The sequence below is a fragment of the Neophocaena asiaeorientalis genome, unplaced genomic scaffold, assembly GCF_003031525.2.
Source record: "Neophocaena asiaeorientalis asiaeorientalis breed wild unplaced genomic scaffold, Neophocaena_asiaeorientalis_V1.1 scaffold165, whole genome shotgun sequence".
NCBI classification, from domain to species: Eukaryota; Metazoa; Chordata; class Mammalia; order Artiodactyla; family Phocoenidae; genus Neophocaena; species Neophocaena asiaeorientalis.
In genome coordinates this window covers 2,782,347-2,808,778 of record NW_020173918.1, presented here as the reverse complement: position 1 = coordinate 2,808,778, position 26,432 = coordinate 2,782,347, and the positions used below count along the sequence as shown (strand labels likewise).

The 26,432-nt window shown below is 44.0% G+C and overlaps 1 protein-coding gene and 6 non-coding genes across 7 annotated transcripts; 3 read left to right on the top strand and 4 right to left on the bottom strand.

The window, feature by feature from the left end:
* Positions 1–68: 68 nt before the first annotated feature.
* PRSS16 (serine protease 16) lies at positions 69–6,829 on the bottom strand. The gene is made up of 12 exons (XM_024751992.1): positions 6,696–6,829; positions 6,460–6,620; positions 5,523–5,622; positions 5,251–5,380; positions 4,353–4,476; positions 4,007–4,084; positions 3,873–3,920; positions 3,127–3,417; positions 2,237–2,378; positions 663–842; positions 438–583; positions 69–322 (listed from the first exon to the last, which is right to left on the bottom strand). The coding sequence occupies exons 1-12, from the start codon at positions 6,763–6,765 to the stop codon at positions 254–256; spliced, it is 1,539 nt and encodes a 512-aa protein (XP_024607760.1). The 5' UTR covers positions 6,766–6,829; the 3' UTR covers positions 69–253.
* Positions 6,830–8,428: 1,599 nt separating this feature from the next.
* On the top strand, positions 8,429–8,502 carry TRNAI-AAU (transfer RNA isoleucine (anticodon AAU)). Its single transcript has one exon. It is a non-coding gene; the product is annotated as a tRNA-Ile (tRNA).
* A 3,070-nt stretch (positions 8,503–11,572) lies between these two features.
* TRNAL-UAA (transfer RNA leucine (anticodon UAA)) lies at positions 11,573–11,655 on the top strand. The gene has a single exon. It is a non-coding gene; the product is annotated as a tRNA-Leu (tRNA).
* Positions 11,656–17,120: 5,465 nt separating this feature from the next.
* TRNAR-ACG (transfer RNA arginine (anticodon ACG)) lies at positions 17,121–17,193 on the bottom strand. The gene has a single exon. It is a non-coding gene; the product is annotated as a tRNA-Arg (tRNA).
* A 1,452-nt stretch (positions 17,194–18,645) lies between these two features.
* TRNAS-CGA (transfer RNA serine (anticodon CGA)) lies at positions 18,646–18,727 on the bottom strand. The gene has a single exon. It is a non-coding gene; the product is annotated as a tRNA-Ser (tRNA).
* Positions 18,728–22,804: 4,077 nt separating this feature from the next.
* On the bottom strand, positions 22,805–22,877 carry TRNAV-CAC (transfer RNA valine (anticodon CAC)). Its single transcript has one exon. It is a non-coding gene; the product is annotated as a tRNA-Val (tRNA).
* Positions 22,878–26,243: 3,366 nt separating this feature from the next.
* On the top strand, positions 26,244–26,317 carry TRNAI-AAU (transfer RNA isoleucine (anticodon AAU)). Its single transcript has one exon. It is a non-coding gene; the product is annotated as a tRNA-Ile (tRNA).
* Positions 26,318–26,432: the final 115 nt, after the last annotated feature.

The window sequence follows — 26,432 nt, the reverse complement described above, 5'->3', positions numbered from 1 at the left end:
AAAAAAAAAAAAAAAAAAAAAAAATAACAACATTCACGATGAGAAGAATCACTTATATTCACATAACTCTTTGTAACAAAGCACTTTTAGTTGGGAGTGAGGACCTTTGCAGACACAAGTCAGTTTTATGCAGAACAGGTGCTAAATCCGAATTCCTGGGAATTTCCTCTTTCAAAACAAGCTTTCTCTTGTCCAATAAGTGTATACATCCAGGACTGAGGTGGCCACACGGGGAATGGTGAGGATGTGGGGCTCAGACCCCACCCCTAACCTGGCTCTTCTTTGCCGGATCAAGCCAGGTCTGCAGCTGCTGGAAGATGTTCTGTGGCGAGGTGGAGAGAATTTGGACAGTCAGACTGCAGCACTAGTAGAGAGCAGGAACATGCAAATTAGTATGCAATGACAGTGCAAATCACCCAGAGCTTTTTCTCGATTACCTGGCGTGCTAGGCGGAGGCTGGGGGAGTCTGAGGGTCTCTCAGGTGCCATGTCCAAGCAATGAGAAGCATTAGGGATGAGAAGGGCTGATTCTGGGGGTCCCAAAGGCTGTGTTATACTTAGCACATGCCAGGGGTCTATATCCCCTGGAAAGAAAGGAGAGAATGGTGTGTTGAGCTGGGGCCAGGTAGACACTAAGGAGTCAGGTTCTGATAGCATGCTCACCATTAACAAACAGCACTTGGGTAGCCCCTGGGGTCTGGCCACCATAGTAGGAGTTTGTCTGGGACACAGCCTGGGCTATGGATGAGGCTGAAAACCCGAACACCTGCTCACATAGCTCTAGTTGGGAGGGCAGAGCTGGGAGCTGGGAGAAAGGGCATCCAGGGACCTCACAGGTGACATCTGTGGAGAGAGGTATCCATAAGTGTGGAGTACATAGCCAGCCCCCTACCTCTTTAATAATCGTTTACAGAGCTCTCCCTACTGATGATCAAGACAGCTCTAGACCCTCCTTTCAATAAGTTCATGGTTCCTGTCAGAGACATACTCAGCCCCAGACAGTGATGGCCCAGAATGATCAGGGCTGTTATGGACAAAGGCCTGGGGTAGGGGTGGGGCCGTCTCAGAGGGAGCACAGTGGGCTCAGGGACGGCATCCTGCAAGGGATAAGACCTTAAGGAATTAGCCGGAGTGAGGCAAACAAAGAAAGAAAAGAGGAAACCGCATGTGCGAAGGTCTAGAGGTGAGAAAGAGACTGCAGTGCTGAAAGCACAAATTGGACCCCTGCTTAATATCCATAGCTCCTCTGTGCTTTCAGGGTAAATCTAACTTCTCAGCCTCACATTAATTCATTCCTTTCTTCACAATTTATTTGAGCACCTACCATGTAGTCAGATATATGTTGAACAATATATTGGGAACATAGTGACAACAAAACAGCTCCAGGCCTTGCTGTCACAGGACTCACAGTCCAGAGGGGAGATAGGCAATAAAGAATGTATGGTAAGACTGTGGAAAGTGCTAAGGAGAAGAACAAGGAGCTAATGGGGTGGGGCGCAGGGAGGCAGACTTATCTTGAGAGATCTGCCTCCCTTCCTGAGGAGGGGACATCTTGTGTTGAGACTTGAAAACGAGTAAACTGTGTGAAGAGGGGAAGATAAGTAATCCAAGAAAATGCCTGAGGATTAGGAAGATTGGTGTATCTGCCGGGTGGGGGTGTGGGGGTGTGGGGGTGTGGGTGTCAAAATATGCAAAGCCCTGTGAGGAAGTTGCATTGTATGGGTGAAAGGAAGTCCTAGAGACCAGAGAAGAGGCTGGGTCAGGGATCCAGGCAGGAGAGCATGGGGGTCCCTACCAGGACAGCAGAGGTGGGAAGAGAAAGGGGTTGGGTGAACTGCAGAGTTGTCCAGGATAAAGAGTGGGCAAGACTCAGTGATTGACAAGCTATGGGGATGATGGGAAGGAGGCACGCAAATCACTGTTAGGGTTTCTAGCCTGGTAACTGGAGAGGGTAGGGCCATTCCTGGGACAGGCACACAGATGAGCAGATTGAAGGGACGATCACTCATGTTGAGGGCTAAGTGTGTGAGTGAGAAGGTACGTGAGGGCCAAGCACACACGCACACTCTAGTACGGCTGTTCACCCCACAGCCCACACCTGCAGGTTAAACGAGGCCCAGCAGTCCGGCTAGTTGTCCTATGGAAATGAAAACGAATCCAGACTACCTGTCAGATGGCTTGTCTGGGCATAGCACAGAATGTATGTTTTGGGGGTGAGGGTTAGGCCAGTCACTCACAGTAGCCAAACTCGGTACAGGTCTGGTACAACCACTGCCGGTCGCCAACGCCGGCCACTTGGGTTTCTGTGACCTTCAGCTGTGCCACTGTCTCTGCTCGAGAAAAGCTTAAACACTTCTGACCCAGGCTGTGTGTGACAACCTAGGGGACAATATACATATACACATACATACATACATACATTCCTCCCTTCCCCCCATCAAGCCAGGGCTGGAGCCATAGATCCCTACAAGTCAAAAGTCAGAAGTCAGAAGAGTGAGTCCTTGAGTTCTCCTGGGATTCAGTCGTCAGAGGTGGTGGGGACCTAGGTCCCTGTAGGTTAGAGATTAAGGTACTAGATGACCAAGAACATCTTACCTGTGAGATCTTGGGCATGTGAGAATATCTTAGATCTCGGTTTCCTCAGCTGTGCCTACCTCGAACTATTATGAGAATTCAATGAAATAATAAATGTGAAGCACACTGCACAGTACTTGGTGCAGAAAACGCTGGAAAAGTGACAGCTGGATTGTAGCTGTGGATTCCGAGGCTGGGAGCCCGGTCTCTAGAACTGTGTCCCCAGGGCTACCGTTTTTCATTCTATAAATACTAATTGAGAGCTTGCTGTGTGCTAGACGCTGTTGCAGCCTCCAGGAAGAGGCCAGAACAAGGTGGGCAAGTTAGATAGTAAGCATAGTCGTTAACATTTGCATACGGTGTGCCAGGCTCCCTGTTGAGTGTTTTCCATGCCCCTACTTCATTTCACCTCCGAGGTCCCTATGAGATGTCATACCCATTTTACAGATGAGGAAACTAAGGTGCAGAAGGTTTTACGCTTGACGAAGCACACAGCGGAGGTGGAGCAGGAACCCTTGTCTGCCGACGCCTGGCGGTGCTCAGGGGTGCTCACCTGCACTGCCCGACGAAGCCCGCAGTAGGGCGCAGGGCTGCTGCAGTGGTCCCGGTCCCCGAGGAGGAGCCCGCAGAGCTGTCGCACACTCAGCGGCGCTCCCGCTTGCCCGTCGTACTGCACTGCCCCTCCCACGAGTGCCTGCAGCGCCCCCAGCAGCTCTGCCTGGTCCGCAGCGCGCCCCAGGGACCCACATGCGCCCAGCTCCGCTCGCAGCGCTGCCTGAGCCGAGCGGCCCGCGCGCAGCCGTCGCTCCACCTCCGCAAAGGCTGCGGACGCAGCAGCCCGGCACTGTTGGGAACGAGAGGCAGCGTTGGCGAAGACTGGGACCCGGGCCCCGGCCTTTCCCTTTCCACGACCTGCATCCTCCCTGGGCTCCCCACTTTCCCGGCGCCAGATTCATCCCGGGGGCTGTTGAATGCCACTCAGACCCGAAGCCCCGCCCTCTTCCGGCTCCCCCTCCGGGTCGTCCCCCAGGCCCCGCCCCACAGTGGAACAGCCTCCTGATAGGGTCTTCTGTCCCCAGGCCCCGCCTCCGTATCAGCCCCGCCCCTGTTGGGTCTCCTCCCTTCTTGGTACCCGGACCCATCTTCAGCTCCCACCTTCTTCCCAAATCCACCCACCTCTCGGGGCTCCCAAGTCCCTCAGACCCCGACACCTTGCAAGCTTCAACCTTTTCTTTTGGCCCCCATCCTCAAGGCCTCTTCTCTCTCCCTATCCCCCTTGGCCTGGGCCCCACATCCTACCTCCAGGGATCCGCCAATCGCAGTGTTCATTAGGCTTCTAGACACCACCTAAAGTCCGACCGCGGGAGAGTATCAGGTGACTCGGACCGCTGAGGCCCTCCTCCCCACCCGGACCCACCGCCCGCCATCCTTACGTCATTATACTCGGAGAAATCCAGTATGGCCCGCACCGGAGCGGAAGAGGCGACGGAGGCGAAAATGAGATGGGGAAACTGAGGGAGGAGAAGTTGTCAGCCTGGGGGCTTAGGGACTGGGATCCCATATCTTCCCGCCCCTGTGTCACTCACTCGCTGTGTGATCTTAGGCAAGTCCCTACCTTCTATACACGGGACTCCCCTGAAGGCAGATTGTAGGAAGCTCTTCTGGGCGGAAAGGAGAGTGTGGGAGGAGGGAATGTGGTGGGCAGTATTCTGTTATCTGAGTTGGGGACCCCGGAGTCCAAGTTCCCTCCCCCCAGTCCTCCCAGAGGAGTCCCGGGACCTTCAGCCTGGCCCAGGCAGCCAGGGAGCCGGCATAGGAGCCTCCGAAGCAGAGCCAGGGGCTGGAGAAGGAGACGTTGAAGAGGCGGGAGAGTGCGAGGCGGGCAGAGACCACATCGGCCAGCCTAGGGTCAGAGGGGAGGCTGGGTCAGTCTCCAACACCGGGAATCCCTGAAGATTCCCCCATTGTATAGGCGGGAATGGAGAATGGAGGGAATCTGGCCAGAAGCTAGGGCTCTTTTCTCATGAGGTATTTCTGAGGACTCCGCATGCCCACAAACTCATTTCTTCATGAGTGCCTAGGTCAGGGGAGACCCATCTGGAAAGCCTCCACCATTCTCTTCCAGACTAGGTGGGAGAGGGAAAACCTCCAAGGCAGTTTGGGTGAAAATCTAGCCTGTAGGAGAGATCAGAGAGTTAACTGGGGAGCCAGAGCCAATCAGACCTTGTGGCCATTGCAAAGCTTTTGTCTTTACTCTGAGTGTGATGAGAGATATGTGAAGGATTTGAGCCGGGAGAGAGGTGATCTGGTTTATGCTATAATGAGCACTCTGCTTCATCTGGAGAGTAGACTGGAGGGATCAAGGGCAGAAACAAGGAGACCAGTGAGGAGGCTCTGTCATCCAGGTAAGAGATGCTGGTGGTCTGGACCAACAGGCCATAGTGAGACCGCAAAACGTAAGAATACAGTGGAAGGGGGGGTTGGGGGAAAGGGAAGGAGAGAGACCCAGAGATGGGGAAAAAAAGAACAGGACACTGAAAGACAGAGATAAAAACATGGGACCAGAGACTCAGAGGTCAACTTCAGGCAGTGGAGGAGAGAGACACAGATGCAGAGATGCCAAAACACAGACATCCTCAGTCCCATGACCCCAAACACTTTCCCTACCCCTACTCACGCATGGCGGCTGGACAAGAAGCGGAGCTGGGCCACGTCGAGCCCCTCAGCGGGTATACTCAGGCCATAAAATCTATGTTCCAGACCTATCACCAGGGCCCCCCAGACTGGGGCCAGGGTTGCAGGGTGCCCTGTGAAGAGTCCAGAGGGTGTGTGTGTGAAGTGGGTGTCAACTCCTGCAACTCTCAGACCTCATAGCACTGCAATATGCAACTCCCCTTCCTGGCCTCCACCAGCTACTCATCTATGTCTTTCCTCACCCTTGCATCTTACCTCTCATCACTGAACCAGGCCCAAGGCTGCCTTCGCCCCCCAGATGCAGGAATACAGGCCCATCCTGGCTGGTCCAATGTTGGTCATTTACCCAATACCGCTAAGAGGTAGGATGGGGAAGAAGAAATGGGATTGTGAGAGTTCTGACCTGTTCTTTATTCCCTGTTCGCTCCAGTCTCTCTCCCTAATGGATCTCTGTATACCTATAGTATCTGAAATAGGCTTGTTTATTTACGTGTTCATTTCTCTCCTCTTTGTCTCCTCATCTAGAATGTAAGATCTACAAGAGCGGATATTTTTGTCAGCTTTTTCACTCTTATATCCCCAGGGTCAAGAATAGTGGCTAGCACTTGGTAGGCACTTGCAATATATTGAAATAATAATTGTAGAATAAGTAATGAATGCAGATGGATTTAGGAATAGGGCCTACGTGAGATGACCTCTGGAGACTGTGGATAGAGTAGGTGTGAAAAATGGTAAATCTGTTCATTCATTCAGTAGATACCTTCAAGTGCCTATTGTTAGCCAGGTCTGGTTCCAAAGATGGTCCAGATTTTTGCTCCATACTGAGACTTGGTGGTGGGTTTAGTGTGTAATCTGAAGGATGCGGGGGCGGTGTTGAGGGGCAGTGAGGGAGTGAGAGTGAATGACAGGGAAAAGGAAAGACTGAAGGACAGGACCTGAGGGACAAAAACAAGTGGGAGGCTGAAGAAAAGAAGGGGAGATTAGGGGGTAGAGGGCAAATCCAAAAAACAGAGGGGCTAGACTAAAGGGCCATAAGGGATTCTGACAGCAGGAATCGGATAAGACTGAGGGGGAGAGGGATGGGGAGACAGAGGTGTAGAGATAGGAACGGAAAGCAGAGAACAAGGGGCAGGGTAGGGAGACTAAGGAGGGGGGCAGGGGACACAGTGGTCTCCCCCTCTCCGGGCCTCACCTGCAGGAAGGATCGTCTGTCGGAGGCATTGAAGGGGTCCAGTGGTTGTTCCAGCCACCCCTGTTTTGGGAGGGCCACACTTCCTGGGTCCAGGCTCAGGCCCAGGCCAGAGCTCTCCTGAAACCGCTGAATGTGCTCACCCAGGCGCCTAAGGAGGGAAGCTGTGGGACGTGGAGGGGAAAGAGTCAGGCCAGGCCCCCTTAGGACCCCCTGCCTGACACTCAGGATCCTCCTACCTGGAGCTGAGGACCCCAAGAGGGAAACCAGGAGCAGAGGGCCCAGCCACGGGACAGGCCCAATGGCCATGGTGTCCAGTCCTCTGTGCAAGGGCTCTAGGTGCTGTGTTCTCCCCGCTCACTCAAGACTTCATCTAACGTTCCCAGGGCTGGCCTTTAAATTTATAGTCTTTGATCAGGAGCTCAGGTTTCTTTCCAGACTCCTGTCCTGGGACTGGTCAAGCTTCTGTTGGAACCACTAAAGCGAGGCAGGGACGCCAGAGTCTGTATATAGAGACCTGCTGGTGTGGCCCCCCCTGGATATCCAATTACTTCTCTCTCTGCTCCCGATTTTCTCCTCTCTTGCCCCCTGATCTCCCTCCCCTCTGGCCCTCAGTCTCCCTGCCTGTGCCTCAGTCTCTTCTTTCCTTCAGTCACCACTTCTTTCTACCTCAGGACCCCCTCTTCCTCTCTCTGCCCTCAGCACACTTTCAGTCCCCCTCAGTTGCCCCAACACTCAGTCTGTCCCTCTCTTTGTTTCTCGCTTCTCTTTCAGTCTTCTCTCTATTTCAGTCTCTCTCTCGTTTAGTCTCGCCATGTCTATTTTCCAGTGTCCCCCTTTTTCTGCCCCTCATCAACCCCCCCACCAACCATCTGACCCACAATCTCACCACGTTCCTTAGAGTCCTTAGAACACTTTGAGTATCTCAGACTTACTCCTGCTGTTCTCACTGTGGATTCCTCTTTCTCCGTAAACCCTCATGTCGTGCTCCCTCACCTCAGCCAGATCTCTATTCAAAGGTCAGATAGGTCTTCCATGGTCAGACAAATTGTCAAACCTGTAGGTCTCCTTTATTCTTTACTCGTCTTCATAGCAACATAGCAACATCACTATCAGAAGTATACATATTTTATTTATTTATATGGTTCATCATCTGTCTCCCAGACTAGAAAGTAAGCTCCATGGGGCTATGGATTTTCATCTCTTTTGTCCATTGCTAAATATTGGGTCCTTACTACGGTGTACATAGTGGGCAATCAATAAATGTTTGTTGAGTGAATGACTAATCCATCAACTAATGTTGCTGGTTCTACTCTAAAAATTTATCCAGAATCCAACAACTTCTCCCCACCTCCAGCTCTCTCACTTTCTTCTAGCCACCATCATCTCTGACTTGGACTATCAACAAGCCTCTTAGCTTTATCTCTATCTTCAAAACGGACATATTTTACTTCTGGACAATGCACCTTTTTCAATGGTTAAAGCAGATGTACAAGGTATGTTTGATGGGTCACAAGACAGGCTGTTCTAGTCAGCATAAAGTTCACACCAAATCATGTATAAGTCACAATGACTTCCCCATATTGCAATATGTGAGGTGGCAACCTTGTCTGGGTTTGGTTTCAGGGTAATGCTTGCCTGATAAAATGTGTTTGGAAGAGCCTCCCCCTCTTCTACTTTTTGGACGAGTTTGAGAAGGACTGGTCTTAATTCTTCTTTGAATGTTTGGTAGAATTTACCAGTGAAGCCTAGACATTTGTTTGTTGGGAGGTTTTTGGTTACTGATTCAATCTCCTTGTTAGTAATAGGACTGTTCAGATTTTCTGTTTCATCACGATTCAGTGTCGGTAGGTTGTATATTTCTAGGAATCTATTTCTTCTAGGTTGTCCAATTTGTGGACGTATCATTTAGTTCTACGTGGACACAAGAATGTGAAACCTGTTATTTTATGTGAAAAGTAATGCCACTAGTGGCCGGTTAGCTCAGTCGGTTAGAGCGTGGTGCTAATAACGCCAAGGTCGCGGGTTCGATCCCCGTACTGGCCAGTACGTGTTTTTGGCTCTTCAGTTACTAAATAATCTTCCTGCAGGCACTTATCAAATTAAATAATCTTCCTAAAGGCACCTATCAAATTGGAAATAACCTCGCAGACATAAAATTGGGATTAAATGTTGACTTAATTTGTTCTTCAGCAATGGCACCTACCTTCCTTGTCACCCCACCTGCTTTCCCCGCCCCCGCCCCTCCCCCTCCAGCAAACATAGTCTCAGCAATAAAATTGGGATTAAATGTTGACTTAATTTGTTCTTCAGCAATGGCACCTACCTTCCTTGTCACCCCACCTGCTTTCCCCGCCCCCGCCCCTCCCCCTCCAGCAAACATAGTCTCAGCAATAAAATTGGGATTAAATGTTGACTTAATTTGTTCTTCAGCAATGGCACCTACCTTCCTTGTCACCCCACCTGCTTTCCCCGCCCCCGCCCCTCCCCCCCCAGCAAACATAGTCTCAGCAAGAAGTGAAATTTAGATGTTTCAGGTTTGACAAAGGTGCATTTTCATCACTCAATCCTTGAAATACAAAACCAAAGTTCATTTAAGGAGGGAGCAATGTTGGTAAGGCACAGTCCCTTTGAAAGAGCTTATGACTGATGTTTTCTGGGAGGGGGCTTAAGATAGGCTTTCGGAGGCTAAGTGGGTTGACATATTCTATGGAAGCATGGTTATTGGGAGGAACTGCTGTTGTTTGGTTGGCACTCAAAGGTATGTTTATTGGAGTGAGTGCCTCCCTGGCTGGCTCACTTTCAGAAAGCAGGGGTTGACAGTGATTGGTTGTCATGCAAACATGTTCACAAAACAATTGTCATGGATAGATTGAATTGGTTTAAATTCAGGTCTGGTGGCTCCTTGTCACCACTGCTACAGGACAATCAGTCTTTTCCTAAGTTTGTGATTAGTATGTGTTCTCAATATTTTACTTTGGCATAAAGCAAAATTAGTTGTTTAAATATCCAAGTAATGTATAATAAAAACACTGATTTTTATTATTAATGACTTTTCATTAATTTTTAATGACCTTGAGGGCATTATGCTAAGAGAAAATAAGTGAGACAGAAACAGACAAATTCTGCGTGATCTCACTTACATGTGGAATCTAAAAATCAAAATCAAAATCGAGTTCACAGACACAGAGAAGAGTCTGGCGGTTGCGAGAGGCAGGGGCTGGGGGATGGGCTAAATGAATGAAAGGGGTCAAAAGGTACAAATTTCCAGTTATAAAATAAGTTATGGGGATGTAAGGTACACCATGGTAAAATAGTTAATAGCACTGTGTTGAATATTTGAAAGTTGCTAAGAGAATAAATCCTAAAAGTTTTCATCACACAAAGAAATATGTAACAATGTAGAGTGATGGATGTTAACTAGACTTATTGTGGTGATCATTTTGTATATACAAATGTATACACAAATATCAAATCATTACATTTTATACCTGAGATTAATATAAGGTTTATGTCAATTATACCTCAATAAAAATACTGACCAAAAAAGAATTACAATAACAGAACAATAGAAAAACTCTTGTGTATGTCAATGTATGGGGACTCCTTTCTCTGATATGCCCTTTCTTGCACCCACTACTCACCCCTCCCAATTCAGCTCTGACCCAGACATTGACAGGCCTGGATTTCTCTCAATATGCAAAGGCAAGAATCTCTCAGGCCATGTCTTTGCTCGTTAGCACATAGTATCTAAAAGGCCAGAGACAGAACCTGGCACTGGATGGACCAATGAAATGAGTGACATATTCCTTTCTCCTGGTTTTATAAGGCAATGGAGGACATAGGTTTTTGAACTCAGTAAGCATTGTGCATTGCCAACAAGGGATGGACTCCTTCTGCATCAATGATTTTAAGCTTGAGGAGAGTTGCCCTTGGACCTTTTGTGTTTGTATGTTACAGCTGACACAATCCTCTCATATTATCTCATATTATTGTATGGGATGCAGAACCCACAGATAGGGAGGGCCGACTGTAAGGAACTTAATCAGCCACAAATTTTGGTATCTGAGGGGGTTTCAGGAACCAATCCCTTCAGATGCAGATACCAAGTGGTGACTGTATTTATTTATTTTTGTGGCTTGCAATAGATGTTTTATGATGTTTATAAATTACTTCTATTCCAAACCCTACTTCAGGATTTAATTTCATCTCTGATTCCAGAATCCTTCACAGACTTTCAACACAACTCCCCAAATACCCATCTGAAACCTGTTTTAATGAGTTCTTAAACAACTCAGTACCCCAACCCCGAAGTGTCTGGCAGCGTCTTATTGACTTGGTGGATTATGTACACCTGGCTCAGCACTTAGCACATAGTAAGTACTCAGGAAAGAAATTTCATTAGTGGAGAGTTAGAACTTCTGTTTAAAATACTTCCTTATTAAAACCAATGTCCTGTATTCAAATTCCAAATTCCATATGCTTGCACTAGGGTTTTCCAAATGTACTCCAAGAGGAACTTGTTTCGATATCAACTGTCCTCTGATTCCAAACCTGAAGCCCTTACCTGGACAATTAGATTCAGTGGGTTTGGAGTGGGGCAAAACAGTGTTCTGTAGTGAGTAATAAAACATGTACGTTCCACCTTTGTAGAGTCTTGAGACATGGTTCATGAGGCTGCATTCTCACCACCTCTGTTATACCACTTCCTTTCCTCTTTGGTTTTTCTTTCCAGATCCACTAAAAGAAGTGTCTTCTCTTGAGCATAGTGAGTTGGGTCTGGAAAAGTATGTATTCCTGCAACATCATGTGCTTTTTTTTTTTTTGTCATAATATTCCTCATCTTAATGTAAGTCCATAAGATCAGCAGTGGTTCAGTGTTTCCCTAACCCTGGTCAAAGCGTGGCACAAACTTGTGATTAGATAAACTAATAAACTAGTGAAAATAAACGTTTTCATTAGTTTTTTCCAAGAAACATTACAAGGATTTGTTTCCTCTCTTTAAAGCTTGGTCCCAGATTTCACGTGTGTAAAATTATTCATAATCTTCCAGGGACTAGGAAGTCTAATTAATTTTAACCCAGTAATACTTGACATGTTAGCCCTGGCTCGTGGCACCGGGATGGCCGAGTGGTTAAGGCGTTGGACTTAAGATCCAATGGATGTGTGTCCGCGTGGGTTCGAACCCCACTCCCGGTAACTCCTTTTTAGCAGATGTCTTACCTGAAAATGAAAATTCCTTGTACAAAGTTGGAAAATAGTCCAGCATGCAGATGTCGCTGAACTTCTTTTATCCAATCTGACAGGATCTATCTATAATTGGGTGATTTAGATAGTTTAGATATAACATAAATATTGACATATTTGTATCAAAATCTGCTAACTTAGTTGTTTTCTATGTGTTCCTTTTGTCCTTTGTTCCTTTCTTTTATCTTCTTCCTGTCTTTGAAATATATGAGTATTTTACATGATTTGATGATATCTCCAGCATTGCCTTATCATTTGTATGTCTTAAAAAATCATTAGTTGTTTCCCTAGGGTTTTCTATATACAGCTACAATTAATCAAAGTCCACCTTCAAGTAACATTATGCTGCTTCCAGTGCAGTGTAAGAAGCTTGTAATAATATACTCCCTCCTATAGTGTGTGTTATTGTCATAGATTTTGCTTTCATATATGCTGTAACTGTACAATACGTCACTACTACTTTTGCTTAATACAGTCTATCATTTTTAGAGTGAAAATTGGGAAAAAGTATTCCTTATATGTACCTCCATTATACGTACAGAAATGGATATTCATTCTTTTGTATTCCTTTTTCCTGAAGTCCATCTTATAACATTTCCTATTTTTCAGGTCTGATAGTAATGCACTCTTCAGTTTTTGTTTGTCTGGAAAGGCCTTTATTTCTTCACTTTTGGAAAATATTTTTTGCTTGGGTTAACAGATTTTTTTAAAATTTCTTTGTTTTTAGCCTCTCATCACTTTAAAATGTCATTCCGTTATCTTCTGGTATACCTAATTTCTGATAAGCCTGCTGTTTTAGATAGATAGATAGATTGATAGATAGATAGATAGGTGATAGATAGATAGATAGATAGATTGGAATTCTCTGACCTTGGAGCTGAGGTTTGAGGTACAGGTTTCCCCTGCTATCGGAAAGTAGAGCATTCCTATAAAACCTTTTACAAGCTGAATTGGTGTGAAGCGAAGAAGCAGTTACCTTAGGACACTTCTTGCACATGGATGCACAAAATAAATGTAGGTAAAGCACAGATGCTCACAGACACAGTTCAAAGCTATAGCGGCTTGATGCTGAGATGCTGACTGTAGTTCCTGGGGGAGGAGCTTGGTGGTCCCATCCTTGCTGCTCCTGATGCACACTGCCTCTATAATGGCTTTCTACAAAACAGGTACAAACGTAGGTCTTTCCTAAAAATGAAGTGGCAGCAAAGTGAACTTTTGAAAAGTGAGGGATATCTGTATTTCATTATCTTGGGAAAATACTCGGCCATTAACTCTTCAAATATTTTTTCTGTTCTTTTCTCTCTCTCTTCACCTTCTGGATTCTGATTACGAATATATTAATCAATAATTCTTCAGTGCTCTTTTTTTCTTGGTGTTTCAGCTTGGGTAGTTTTTAAGCCTACCATCAAGTTTATCACTTCTTTTCTCAGCTCTATAGAGTCTACTAGTTAGTCTATCAAAGGTATTTGATAGACTAACTACTAGACTAGTTAGTCTTACTGTGTGTGCGTGTTTAAATTTAACATATTTATTGGACTTTTAGTTTGCAACAATCTACTGAAATGTGTCATCTGTTTATGTGTTGAGGTAACGTGGGGACCTACTACTTTCCATTGGCATCTGAAATGGGTGTGGTCTCGAGGGACTAAGCCCGTAACCTGTGGGATCTGATGCTATCTCCAGATAAATAGTGTCAGAATTGAGTTAAACTGTAGGGCACTCAGCTAGTGCTGTAGAATTGCTTGGTGGGGGCAAAACTCCCATGTACTTGGTGGCCAGAAGTGTCAGAAGCAAAGTGTTCTTGTGTGAGTAGTGAAGGAGACACACAGCAGGAAAAACAGGTTTTTTTTCTAATGCACTTCTCAGCCACACATTCACCCTTTTAGACTACTGTTTGAAAAGGGTTCTGGGCCTTTTAAACATTTATTTTCTTGTGCTAGGTGGCACCGAAATTTTGTCAGCAGGGGGTGCAGGAGAGACACAGTAGGAGGAAAGAGTTTTGCTTTCTGGTTCCAGGAGCTCCTGCAGCTGTCAGCATCTCCAGCATCCAGCTCCATTCTACTGACTTCCAAAATAGTAGAGAAAAGAAACTGGATATTCACAAATCCATTCACAAATATTTATTGACCACATCATGTGTGGTAAATATTCCAGGATGCAAAAAAGAATTAACACTGTTTGTGGGGATCATACAAAATAAAAAACAGTGGTTTCCAGTAACTGCTGTAGCTCTCATTGCAAACTCTCAGATGGTAAAGTCATTGATTAAAGACAAAATATTCAATGATGTGCAAAGCAAATCACTGATAATCTCATTGCATATGAGAGGGGCATTGTCATCTGATGAGAATTCTGAACTGTTTGGTGTCCAAATAATAATTTACAGTGCTTCATTCATGCCATGTGTGGAATGATTTTTCATGCAACTTTTTACATACTCCATCCAGTCTTTCCCTCTTTTCTTTGAAAACTTCCAGTGCCTGCCACCTTCAGAAGCCACATCTATAAAGTAAACATCAGGCTCTTAGTTCTCCACATCATACAGCAATTGAACAACTCGGGTTTGATCAAGGATCAATTCCCCAAACTGTGTTCAACAAAATGAGGGCTAACACTTTTCAAAATTATAAAACCTATGGAGACAGCTCCACCAAATTGCAATCCAGGATCTTTTGTTTACTAAGCACGCTCTTCAACCAGCCAACCCACAGAGCCCTCTTGAACAGAAAAAGAAAAACAGTAAAGAAATATAGTGTGAGAAAGTTTTCATTTTCACATACTAAGAATTGCATTTGGAGAAGAATACAGATATTTTTTGACGTAAAGAACAAACAAATTCTTTGGAATATGACATTGCCATGGCGTCTGCTTCAAAGAACCACATCCTTGGCAAACTGATCACACTTTACTGATGTTGCTACATCAATAACCGCAAGAAGATGTGAGAGTTAACAAATAATACACATAATAAGTAAGTTTAATTTTTCTAGTAGTCATATTTTAAGAAGTAGAAATACACAAGTGGAATTAATTTTAATGTTTTAACTCCTAATATTATCATTTTAACATGCAATCAATAAAAAATGGATGAGATATTGTACATTCTTTTTTAAAAAAACTAAATTTTAGAAACGTGTTAATGGCTATTGTTTTGGACAGGGCACTTCTACAACATTCTGGGGGAAAGGAAAAAATACTCACTTCACAGTATAATCTCTGTAGATTTTTTTTGGAGTGGGGGCAGGAACGTTCCCAATATGCAGAGTTTTGAAAAAACCTAGCTTATCTCCTTTAAGTCCAAGAGTGATTTGATTATTATATCAAAGAAAGGTCTTTTTGTTTATTTGAGGGGGAGGTTGAAACGGACTTCTTTCTAAAGCAAGCTTCCACCACCACCACCAAAAAAAAAAAAGTATTCAATGAAACACGTTTATAAAAGAGAAAAACAAACCAAAATTCTTGAGAGTAGAAAAGTCGGTTACCTTTATTGGTTAAAGCCTAGTGGAATAATACTAAAGTTGTGAGAGTCTCCATATAGATGTTCTATTTTTTTTTTCTTCTACCGTGGAAGTTCCCTGTTGATGTTAGCTGGAAAAAGTGGGTAATAAAATACAACGCAGGGCTTCCCTGGTGGCGCAGTGATTGAGAGTCTGCCTGCTAATGCAGGGGACATGGGTTCGTGCCCCGGTCCGGGAAGATCCCACATGCCGCGGAGCGGCTGGACCCGTGAGCCATGGCTGCTGAGCCTGTGCGTCTGGAGAGACCACAGCAGTAAGAGGCCCGCGTACCGCAAAAAAAAAAAAAAAAAAAAAAAAAAAAAAAAAAATACAACGCACTAGTCCAGTACTGCTTAAAGTATGGTCGGCGGAATAGCAGCAGAAGCATCACCTTGCTAAAAATTCATGGGCTGCATCTTAGTACCAATATAGAATCTCTGGGAGGGAGGGAGGTGAAGCCTAGAAAACTGGGCTTAATACTTTTTCTTAGCGATTCTTCTCCGCGCTAAGATTTGAGAAGTATTTACATCAGGAAGTTCCAAATCCTTTGGACCTTTCTTCTCTCCCCACCCCGCTCCCCTTTTAATTCGGTAACAGCCCAACAGATGAGGTATCAAACGAGGTCTAGACGCGTGGCAGGTTCATTCTTTCGGTTGCCGGCACCCCTCACAACGCACATTGTCCAGAGTCAATCAACTTTTGTAAGATAAATACATGAATACCAACAAATGAAAGTCTCCTTTGCATGTTTTTGTTCCTTTCCCAGCTTCACCTTGATTTCCTTCCCAGGCTCCTCCGCTCGGCCCCAAGCGTCTGAAGTCACGCCCCAGGAACACCTAGAAAGGAGATCCAGCTGTTGAAAGAGACACCACCCCCAAATTGCCACTTTCCTCTTCTCCTTTGACACCGTCGCCCTCTTCTTGTCTGTTTAACTTTTGTCTAGGATCGCTTACAACTCGGAACACTTTCTTAGTCTCAGTCTTCGGCGGTGAGGCTGCCGCGCTCTTCTAGTTGAGATCCGGAGCTGGGCGGGGAGATAAGAGTCTGAATAGCTTTCTCGGGTGTCAGGGCAGATCTTTGCCAAGATCGCTGAATTGAGGGCCTAAGGGGGACGCTATGATTTCGTTTGTCCACAGAAGCGGCTTTCCTGCTTCAGTTTCTCCAGTTGATGTCCCTTCTTTTTCCTCTAGGACCGATGCTCAGAGACAGAAAGTGTGCAGGGGAAGAGCCTGAAGAGTGAGAGCCCTGCCCAACGGGGGAAAAATTAATGAAGAAAATACTGGTCAGACTTTGTTTCTTTTCTTTGACACTTCTTTGATCTTTAAAAACTAAGATATACTTCACATTCTATAATATTCACATAAAAGTGTACAATTCAGTGTTTTTGAGTATATTCCCAGAGTTGTGCAACCATCGCCATTACCGAGTTTCAAAACATTTCCATCACCCTCAAACCAACTCTGTACCTTTTCCCCAGCTCTTGGCAACTACTACTGCCGCTATGGATTTGCCTATTCCGGACATTTCATATAAATGGAATCATACAACATAAGGCTTTTTGTGTCTGGCTTCTTTCATTTAACATGAAGTCTTCAAGTTTCACTCATGTTGTAGCATGTATCAGAAATTCATTCCTTTTTATGGTCAAATAATATTCCGTATTTAATTTTTTAAAGTTGTCTTTCTAAAGACCTTTCTGTCAACTCCCCTTCTCAGTATCATTAAAAGAAACGAGATTAAAAGGACATTTCAGAAGAGAGACAACTTATGCATCCATTCAGACTTAACGGACAGCCAAAATTGCACTGTGTGGTGGGCACCATGCAAGGCGAAGAACCAGATCGAAGGACGTTAAGAATTTGTTATCAATTTGAAAAATGTAAACAGAGACATATTTTTTCCTAAAAGGCAAGGAGAAGTCGAGCCAGCCAGGAGTCGAACCTAGAATCTTCTGATCCGTAGTCAGACGCGTTATCCATTGCGCCACTGGCCCCCGTAGTTACAAGGCTCTCTATTACTCATTATTCACTAGAATCATTGAGAAAACAGTTGATTCATGATACAGATGGAAGTTAGTTGTACAAGAAAGACCTATGGATTCTACTAAAACTGATTGGTTATCTTCGGGGTCAATTTGTATAAGTTACATTCACTTAAAATATTTATAATTATGAAAGAATTTTCTGCCTTGGAGCATCATGTATGTGATAGAACGACTGTGGTTAGCATTTTCCCCCCATTTATGTGCGTGGTTGTCTGTATTGTTTCTACTTATGAACGTTTCTTTAACTTCTGCAGTCGGTTCATCTGTCCATTCATCAAGTCATTTCATTTTCCTTTGGCACTTACTGATGTTGAGTATGGGTCAAAAATTAGTGATCCATTTAATTTTCAATTTTGATATAGTGAAAGAGAAATTGGAATAAAACACATTCTTGAGGTATTAATCATATTTTTCAATCTCACTCTCCAAAGAGCTGAAACTCTTTACACAGGAAATAATTTCAGACTCTAAGCAGCAGGAAAAAAAATTCCGAAACACCCACCCTCCCAAATTAGGCGAAATGGGGGTACTAATTTAATAAAGGTAAACACTTTAAGAACCAAATTCATATAGGAACTTAGAAGTTCAGAGTTAATATAATTATAAAATTAGAGAATACCAGTATCATTACATAAATTGGCTAGCTATATTTAAGGGCTCAATGTAGGCGAAATAGGTATGTGGAGATACAAAAGTGTTTATAAGTGAGGGCAGTTCTTTGAGCGAGAAGTACAATAATTTGGGTCCGAGTGCAGTCACGGTGCCCACAGCCTTTATCCGTACTCTTCCCTCGTTAGATTTATTGCGTTGGCGCAAGTTGTGTATCTTCTTTTTGCCTCGGTTTCCTCATTTCTATAGTACAATGTTTTAAAGAGCGCACACACACACACACACACACACACAGATATTTATGATCCTAGACCTTCATGGTTCTCACTAGACTGTTTTGTTTTGTTTTGTTTTGTTTAAATACCAGAGAACTCTTTAAGGAAGCTACCTGCATCGCCATTAACAGAGCGGGGAATTTTATTACAGATTTTTTAAAACAGAATTTCTTGTTTCTCTTTGCCTTTGGGACCTGCTGCTACTTTTAGATTTAACAGAATGGATACAAAACAAGCAGCTGTTTTGAGCGTTCACTAAGTCTCAGGCTTCCCGGGTACTGAGGGGTAGCTGCAGGTAGTTGGGCTGAAGGAAGCCCCGCCCCCGCGCTCAAAGGATTCACAGGTGCCCGCCCAGTTTGGAGGAGGATGGAAGAGCCAAAATACTGAGAGTGTACTTGGGACGGGACGGAACGGAAGGCCGCCTTCTTACTCCGCAGTTTGTTTATGTAATAAGACGAAGATTGAGAACCACACTGAGAAAGTCATTTCGTAATTTGAGTGGAAAAGCACTCAGAAACGCTGTGAGCAGGATTTGAACCTGCGCGGGGAAACCCCATTGGATTTCGAGTCCAACGCCTTAACCACTCGGCCATCACAGCTCGAATCCCCAGTTTCTATTTAGTGATCTAAAAAGACCATATAGGTCCCTGATTTATAATCCTGCTTACCAATTCTGGCCATCCTTGCTTATCTGGCGTGTTTACTTTAAGCAGTACGTAAAAGGAGATCACTCCTCAAGTCCCCTCATCAGATCTCTCCGCTCAGCCTCATCCAACTTGTCCCCATCCTGCCAGGCTCCAGGCTGCAAAGTCTCACCTCCTTGAGAGAAGGCAATATTCCAGCATCACAAGAATCCTTGATTTTCTAAAATTTTCTACAGTCTTCATGGATTGCCTGGTTTAGCTTCATACTTGGCATTGAATGAAGTAAGAGTTGTATTAAGTGTGTCTACGATTCTGCTCATTTGTGTTCTCCACAAATACACCATGCCTTACTGCTAGGAGGACAATGTGGCAGGATCTACCAATATTTCAAATGCATATACTCTTTGATACAGCATTTCCACAAATGTAAAACATAGACTTGAACACATGAGAAATTATATTGTGTTCTAACTTACTCTCTGCAGCATTAACTGTAATAGTAAGATTGAGAAAAGCCTAGTCAGAACTATTAATTAGATAAATTATGGCATAACTACACAGTGAAATGCTATGCATATTTAAAACAAAACGATAAAGTTCACTATGTACATACATATGCTATAAAGTAGAAGCAAGGTTCAGAGCAATCTCTATAGAATGATACTATTGGAGATATATTTGTGTTAGATTGTATATGCATTTTACAAAAACAAAACAAAGCTCCCAGATGAGGGGCTGGAGACTAAGGAGGTGGAATTCTTTGGAAGAAGGAGGAAGAAATTTACTGCATGTCACATTAGACTTTAGATGTTACCTATTTAAAAAATCAAATAAAGGCTCAAGAAAACAGTATAAATGAGGAAGTGGAGGAGAAAAGTTTTCTTACCAGAGTTCTCCTCTGGAATGGTGACCAGCCCTTCCTTTCTGGAACTCAGCGATAGCCAGCACTCTGAAGGAGGCCTCACTTCGAGCCTCAGAAGGAGCTAATCACACAAATAAGATTTGAAGGCACTCAGGATGCCTGAGGCAAAAAGGCAAGAAGGTTCTGGAATGCTGTCCAAGCCTAGCCCTGGACACACAGGGCATGGGAGACCTGGGAGTCTCTAGGAGAATCACCTGATCCAAGATCAAACGATTCTGGAATGTTCTTCAGACACTGAATTGGATCTTCCATTTGTGAGCAACCAGGACCAGCTCAGTAGGTCAGACCCACCATCTTCACACCCTGACTTCAAAGCCCTTGATTTGCTCTAGGATGTTCTGAAGGAAGTGGAAGAATTAGCAGAATTTAAATAGCTTAAACTTCCTCCTTTGGGTCTAGAAATACAACTTTAAAAGTTGTTTTTGTGTGTGTCTTGTTTTGTTGATTTGTTTTTGCAGAGAAAAGAGCATAGCTCTCTTTTCATTTTCTGTTTTGGCCAGAGTGTAGTTCTCTTTACAGCGGACAGTGCCCAGGAGTTGTTTTCACGGGAAATCCTTCACTCACTTCATAAGTGAGTGAAGTGACTCTGTATAAATCTCCAGTTTCCTGTCCCCAGTTTTGTCATGTAACCAGTGCACAGTTCTGGAGGTTTTATAGCTCTTCCAACAGAACACTTTGGAGAATTAAATAATCTTGGGGTGAAGACTGTGAAATCCACTTACAAATGAAAAAGCTCTTTTGAAGTGTTTGTGTTTTTTTCTCAGCTAGATCTTGATTTTCTTCCTAGTACTTCTACACTACTAAGGAATTCACCCCCAAGTGGAGGTGGGGACAGAAAAAGGAGGTTGTTTAAAATAATGTCGTCCAAAAGCAGTCACTGTTCATCCCGTCCTCCCTGTGTCCACCTTGGGAGTTTAACTTTTGTCAGGGATTCTTTTCAGTTCTAAATGTACCACATTCTTCTACACATCAACATTCCCCCAGGAGATGTTCTTTCTCTTTCCTCCTGGATTGATGCCTGCGGACTGGTATTTTCTTTAAAGCATCTTTGATTTTAAAATTTGTCCAAGCGTCTTTCTCAGTCAACTTCCTTTCTCAATTTCAGGAAGAAATGGGAGGTAAAAATATATCTTAGAAAATGCCTCCTTTGATGGCTACGAAGACTCTTTCAGACTCAACTGACAGTCAGGACTGTATGGTGGGGCAGCACTTCTGGATGTGAAGGATCAGTTCAGGATAATTTCCTTTCAAAATGTTTTAATAATTGGTTTCAACATCACCCATTGGCCACTGGCCTCCCTGCACAAAAAGTCAATATCAGCTTATACTTGACTAAACATAGTTGAAGTCAGAAAAGCAAATGGATGTTTTGGTGATTGCTACAGACTGAACGTGCCTCTCTCCCCCAAATTACATTGAGACCATCTCAGTCCCCAATGAGATGGTATTTGGAGGTGGGGGCTTTAGGTCATGAGGATGGAGTCCTCATGAGTGGGATTAGGTCCTCATAAAAGAGATGTCAAAAAGCTCTTTCACCCTTTCCTTCATCTGAGGACAGTAAGAAGACTCTTGTCTATGAGACAGGGAGCCAGGAAGCAAACTTTCACCAGACTGAGAACCGACACTAGTCTCCGGAACTGTGAGAAATAAATGTTTGTCCTTTAAGCCACCTGGTCTATGGTATTTTTGTTACAGCAGTCCATATGGACTAAAACTGGGATAGAGATGCAAATGAGGCGCACAGGACTGAGCCAGTTCTGGAAAGGTAGGACCATTCACTTGTGATCAGTTTGCACAATATACATTTGCCTACAGTGTTCATATTTAAAACAACAAAAATCAGCTTTCAACTTTAGAACATATGGTAAGGTGGTGAAGGTCTCTGTAGACTAATTTATAACATATGATTGAAAAGCTGATATACCCCTGAGGTAGGGTAGGTAAGGTGTACTGTTGGCTCAGCCAGCTGAAGGCTCACTGCTTCTGATGGTCTTTCCAACTGGGTATAGAGAAAATAGCACTAACCATATCAGGAGCTGCATACCAGGTGCCAGGGCATGTGTTAATTTTCTCCATTAATAAAAGAACATCTGAAAAAAAAAAAAAAAGAACATCTGGAATAGCAGATGCAATGGAAATAATCACTTGACTAGATCTACAATAACTGTCATTTTCCATAACCCATTTACCTTCTACAGTTGAGTAAGTGAGTTGAATAGAAATTTGGTGAATCTCTGTCTCTGTATCTTTCAAGTTTTTGATGTTGGCACTAATCTCTAAAATCGGTCCAGGAATATCAGTATTGTGTTTTGTTTAATTATTTTCACAGAAGAATTTCTGGTGGCCTCTAATTGGCCTTCACTCCATTAGTCATGGAAATGATATAGAGATTCTGTCTGGAATTATGGAAGTAACCACAGGGTGGGCTCAGGGATCCACTGTGCCCACAGTGAAATGGACAGGAGGCAAAACTTCATTGGTTGCCTGACCTTCATGAGTACCTACTGCCTGGTGGACAGCAATGATGTTTTTTATCTCTAGCAAGTAATGCCGGTTCCGAGCCATTGTCTAGTAATTCCTGAAAAGTCTGATTTTTTCCTTTTCCCTAATGCACAATCACTGGTACATGAGCGCAGGTCCCTTTAGGAAAGGCTAGGAGGAAGAATAACAGTATAAGCTTTTGGCAATGTGCCGGTGCACTTTCTCAAGGGGAAACAGAATTCTCTGATTTCAAAACTGGCTTAAGTCTGGGAGACTTTTCTGCTACAGATCAGGTCCAAGATCAAGCTGCCCTCAGGGTCAGTTCCTGGTGAAGCCTCTTTTCGTAGAAATCCAAATTCCGAAGAGAGCAACCATTTCCGCGGCGCCGGCTCATCTCCTCTGATATTTTCCCAGGGACCCTCACAGGCCTCGTCGGAACCCAGCAGAGGGGAGAAGGGAGAAACGGAAAAACTGCCCCGTGTGAACAGCGAAACTATGCATCGGCGCGGGACTCTCAGGCTAATTTCTTCCTTCAAACAAAGAGTAAGTGCGAAGATTTGTGGGGTTTGTTATTTTTTAATATAAGCAAGTTGAAATCAAGTAGAAGTACATATCAGGAAAAAAAACCTTGTTTCCGCCCGGTTTCGAACCGGGGACCTTTCGCGTGTGAGGCGAACGTGATAACCACTACACTACGGAAACACCTGCTGGTGGCTCCTCCAGCCCTTATACATAACTGAGTAGATTTTGCCTGTATAGCCCGGGTTTATTCATTTCATGCCTTTTGAAGAAATGTTCATTGTTGCAAAGCATTTCTCTCCCCTTTCCTCCATTTATGAAAACAAAAACAAAAACCTTTCATAATCCCAATTCTTGAATAAATTCCAGGCTTGGAAAGCTAAGGCAGCATCCTGGAGAATTTTTTTTTTTTTGGTGAATTAAGGATATGAGTTTGTTGTTTTGTTTTACTTTTTTTGTTTGTTTTTTAAAGCTCTGATGCTTGCATTCAGACTCCACTGCTCTCCATAATATGCTGGTGTTACAAAATGAGAATTCTGCAGCCTACAGTTTCCAAGACAGAATTTAAGGTACTCTTTTGAGGCCCCACTGGGTGTGATTTTTCATGCAGTCTTTTATATGAACGAATCCTTCCACCTCAGCATTTCTATACAAAACATTCCACTGTCATCTCCTGACCTCAGGATCCTCATTTCCTAGCTGACAACAGGTTCACAATTTTCTCCATCATTTAACTTCTAAAAATCTCTGCTTTATCAAGCTGTCTTCAACATTGCTGGTGATATTATTCTCCAAAATTACAAAAAGCAAGAGATAGGATTCCAAACAGGATATTCTGTTTAAGCAGATGTGCTGACATATGGAAGATACGTGCCCATATATGGAAGTTTTCCATGGCGCATAGTATAAGTACTTTCACTGGATAATGTTGCTAATCTGTCCTGATCATTTGTGTAGAAAATACACCTGTATCAGATGCAAAAGACTGAAGAAGATCTTTCTTAAAGTAAAATGAAGATACCGCTTCTGTGGAGAAGACCATTTCCACTGTTAGACAACTAAACAGAAGTCATGGTGGTATTGGATTTTAAGCTCTGGGAAGGTGAGGAAGGTATCATGTGTGGCTTTGGGACCATTATATTGGTAGTTCTCAATAAACATTTGTCAAATCAGGGGACAATATTCGAGGTAACTTTCTGAAATGTATCCAAATTCCATGTGACATTCTTTTGCCCTGCAAGTGCCCAGCAGTATCACCTGGAAGTCTAAGTAAAATCTGGCAACATACCTGCAGGTGGTCACTCGTTTCACTTCTTGAAGTTTTCATGGTATCGTATGGATATTATATCTCACTTCTTCCAACTTCAATATAAGAACAAAACTGGCTATTTAAAAATATCAGTTGAATAAATGACATGTGATATAAGGATTACCTGAAACAATATGAAAAGCAGCTGGCAACATGGTTAATTTCCTTATTGAGAGAGATTAGTCTGTTGTTATATATTTTAAAGGAAATAGTTTCAAGGAATGGCAAAAGTACTTTTGGCACAGACATTTGGAAATATTTTAAAAATACAAAGCACTGAGTTCCATTTTGGTTAAGTTGTAGGAAGTTGCAAGTGTGTGTCCCTCTCAACCTACTAACTAAAGCAAAGCTATAAGCTTAAGGGGAGTAGATTTTCTGAACCCATCAGGAGCTGAGGATACTAAAGAATGAACATAAACTAAATTCTAGAAAGAGGCCTTCATAGGAGAAAAGAAGCCTCTGGCTGTCCGTATTCGTGGCAGATGGGCAGCGGCACAGAGGAGGAAAAACCTGTGAAGACCAGATTAGGAGAAACCAGAAGAAACTTAGACATTTTTAAGGTTTGCTTGTGGGCTTGCTTGACCCAAACAGAATTTCAAGTAGCCAAAACCAGTTCTGGTTGTCTCTGATGAGGAGAGTAGGTCAAAAGGGGGTGAGGGGAAAGGCTAGAAAGTGGAAATACCCACTGAGGCACTCTCAAGTTCAAAACATTCTGAAGTTGGGGAGCACGGCAGGAAAACGAAGAGCAAACAGCACTTTGTGTTTTAGCTGCCAACAGCCAGGACTGGAGAGCTGAGAGAAATCTCTCCAAGGCTTACTGAATGGAGAGAGATCTCACAGCCAAAGAAACCTGGGGGAGGACAGGAGAGAAAAGAGAATGCCCAGTCATCCAAACAGCTGACATTCTGGCTGTTAAGCAGAGAGAGGTTTCTCAAGGTTTGGAAATCCGGGAGAGTGGCAGTAAAACACAAAGGGAGGGGAAAAGACTACAGATAAAGTACTGTAGTAAAAAAAAATTTTTAATAAAAGTAAATAAATACATACAATTACATTTTAAAAATTGGTTTTTCCACTCACTTTCCACCGAATTTTCACTAGATGACAAAGAAAATGAAGACAGCTACTAGTTCATATGGTGGATGCTGATACAAAGTTAAAGAAATGTACTAAAGATAAGAAATACCATCTCACAGCTTTTTAAACAATTAAAAACAAAATTTATAAATTCATTAAAGTAAAACAAGTAAATGAATAGTTAACTTGCCTCATTAAAAGAAATAGCTCTCTTTAGAATAGTCTTTCAAATCTTACTCGATATACTATATATATATAAAATCAGTCAATTAACTTCAGATGCAGAAAAAATAGAAAAAAAAAGAGAGAGAGAGGGTTGTAGGGTCCAACAGAGAAAAGAAAGCAAGCAGAAATTTGCTGCTCTACTGGTCCCTGCCATCGCTGACACCCTCTTGCAGGTAGATCAGGCCAGGCTCAAAAGGGCAAAGGTTTCCCAACTCCTTCCTCTGAGTTGACTGACCTTGGCTTCAGTTCCCCTACTCCTCTCAGATTCCGGTGTTTCTCCCTGGTCCGGAACAAGGCCCTGACTCCGGACTCTCTGTGGTCTCGACTTCCCTTGTCATAGATTTGGTGATTTGGGGGGCATGGGGAGGGGTCAGAGGTTCAGGAGGGAGGCGGTCTTCACAGTCCTTTTGCCTCAGACCTCAGCCCTGCACTCTGGCGCCACCAAGTGGCCTATGGCTGACATTGCAGCGTAAGGTCCCTGTCTTACTCCGCTCCGGACGAACGGCTACAGATTTAGCTTAAAGGCGACTGCGGAGCCACCCTGAAGCCAAGCGGCTAAAGGCCTCTGGAAAGAGATGACCCGCCCGGTATGACCTCCAAGAGCAGAGAATCCGCACCCCGTGCGCGGAAGCCGAGTCCACCAAGCCCTGCTCTGTGCTCCGTGATCCGCTCGCCACCATCTCAGGCTTGCGTTTCCCGAGGCCTTCTGGGAATAGTTTCAAGGAGGTAGTTGCTCCCGGACATTAATCTGAGTCTTCCTCGGTCGGTTTGAGAAAGACTGTTTTCCTGAGGAGAAGCACGGTTCATCCGTGCAGGCAACTGGGATTTGTCTTTTCCTTTTTGATAGAAAAAAGAACATTTTTTAAAACATTTTACAGAGAACGCCGACTTTAATTAGGTATAACTTTAAAGCACGTAACTAAAAGACTATGCTTCAGGGTGGCCGGTTAGCTCAGTTGGTTAGAGCGTGGTGCTAATAACGCCAAGGTCGCGGGTTCGATCCCCGTACGGGCCAATACCCTTCACGTTCGTTTTCTCGTCCCCGTCCTACCTATAGGCCCCATGACCGGTGGAAATTGCACCCATACATCCAATCACAGACAGTCCTAATATCACTACCACTGAACGAT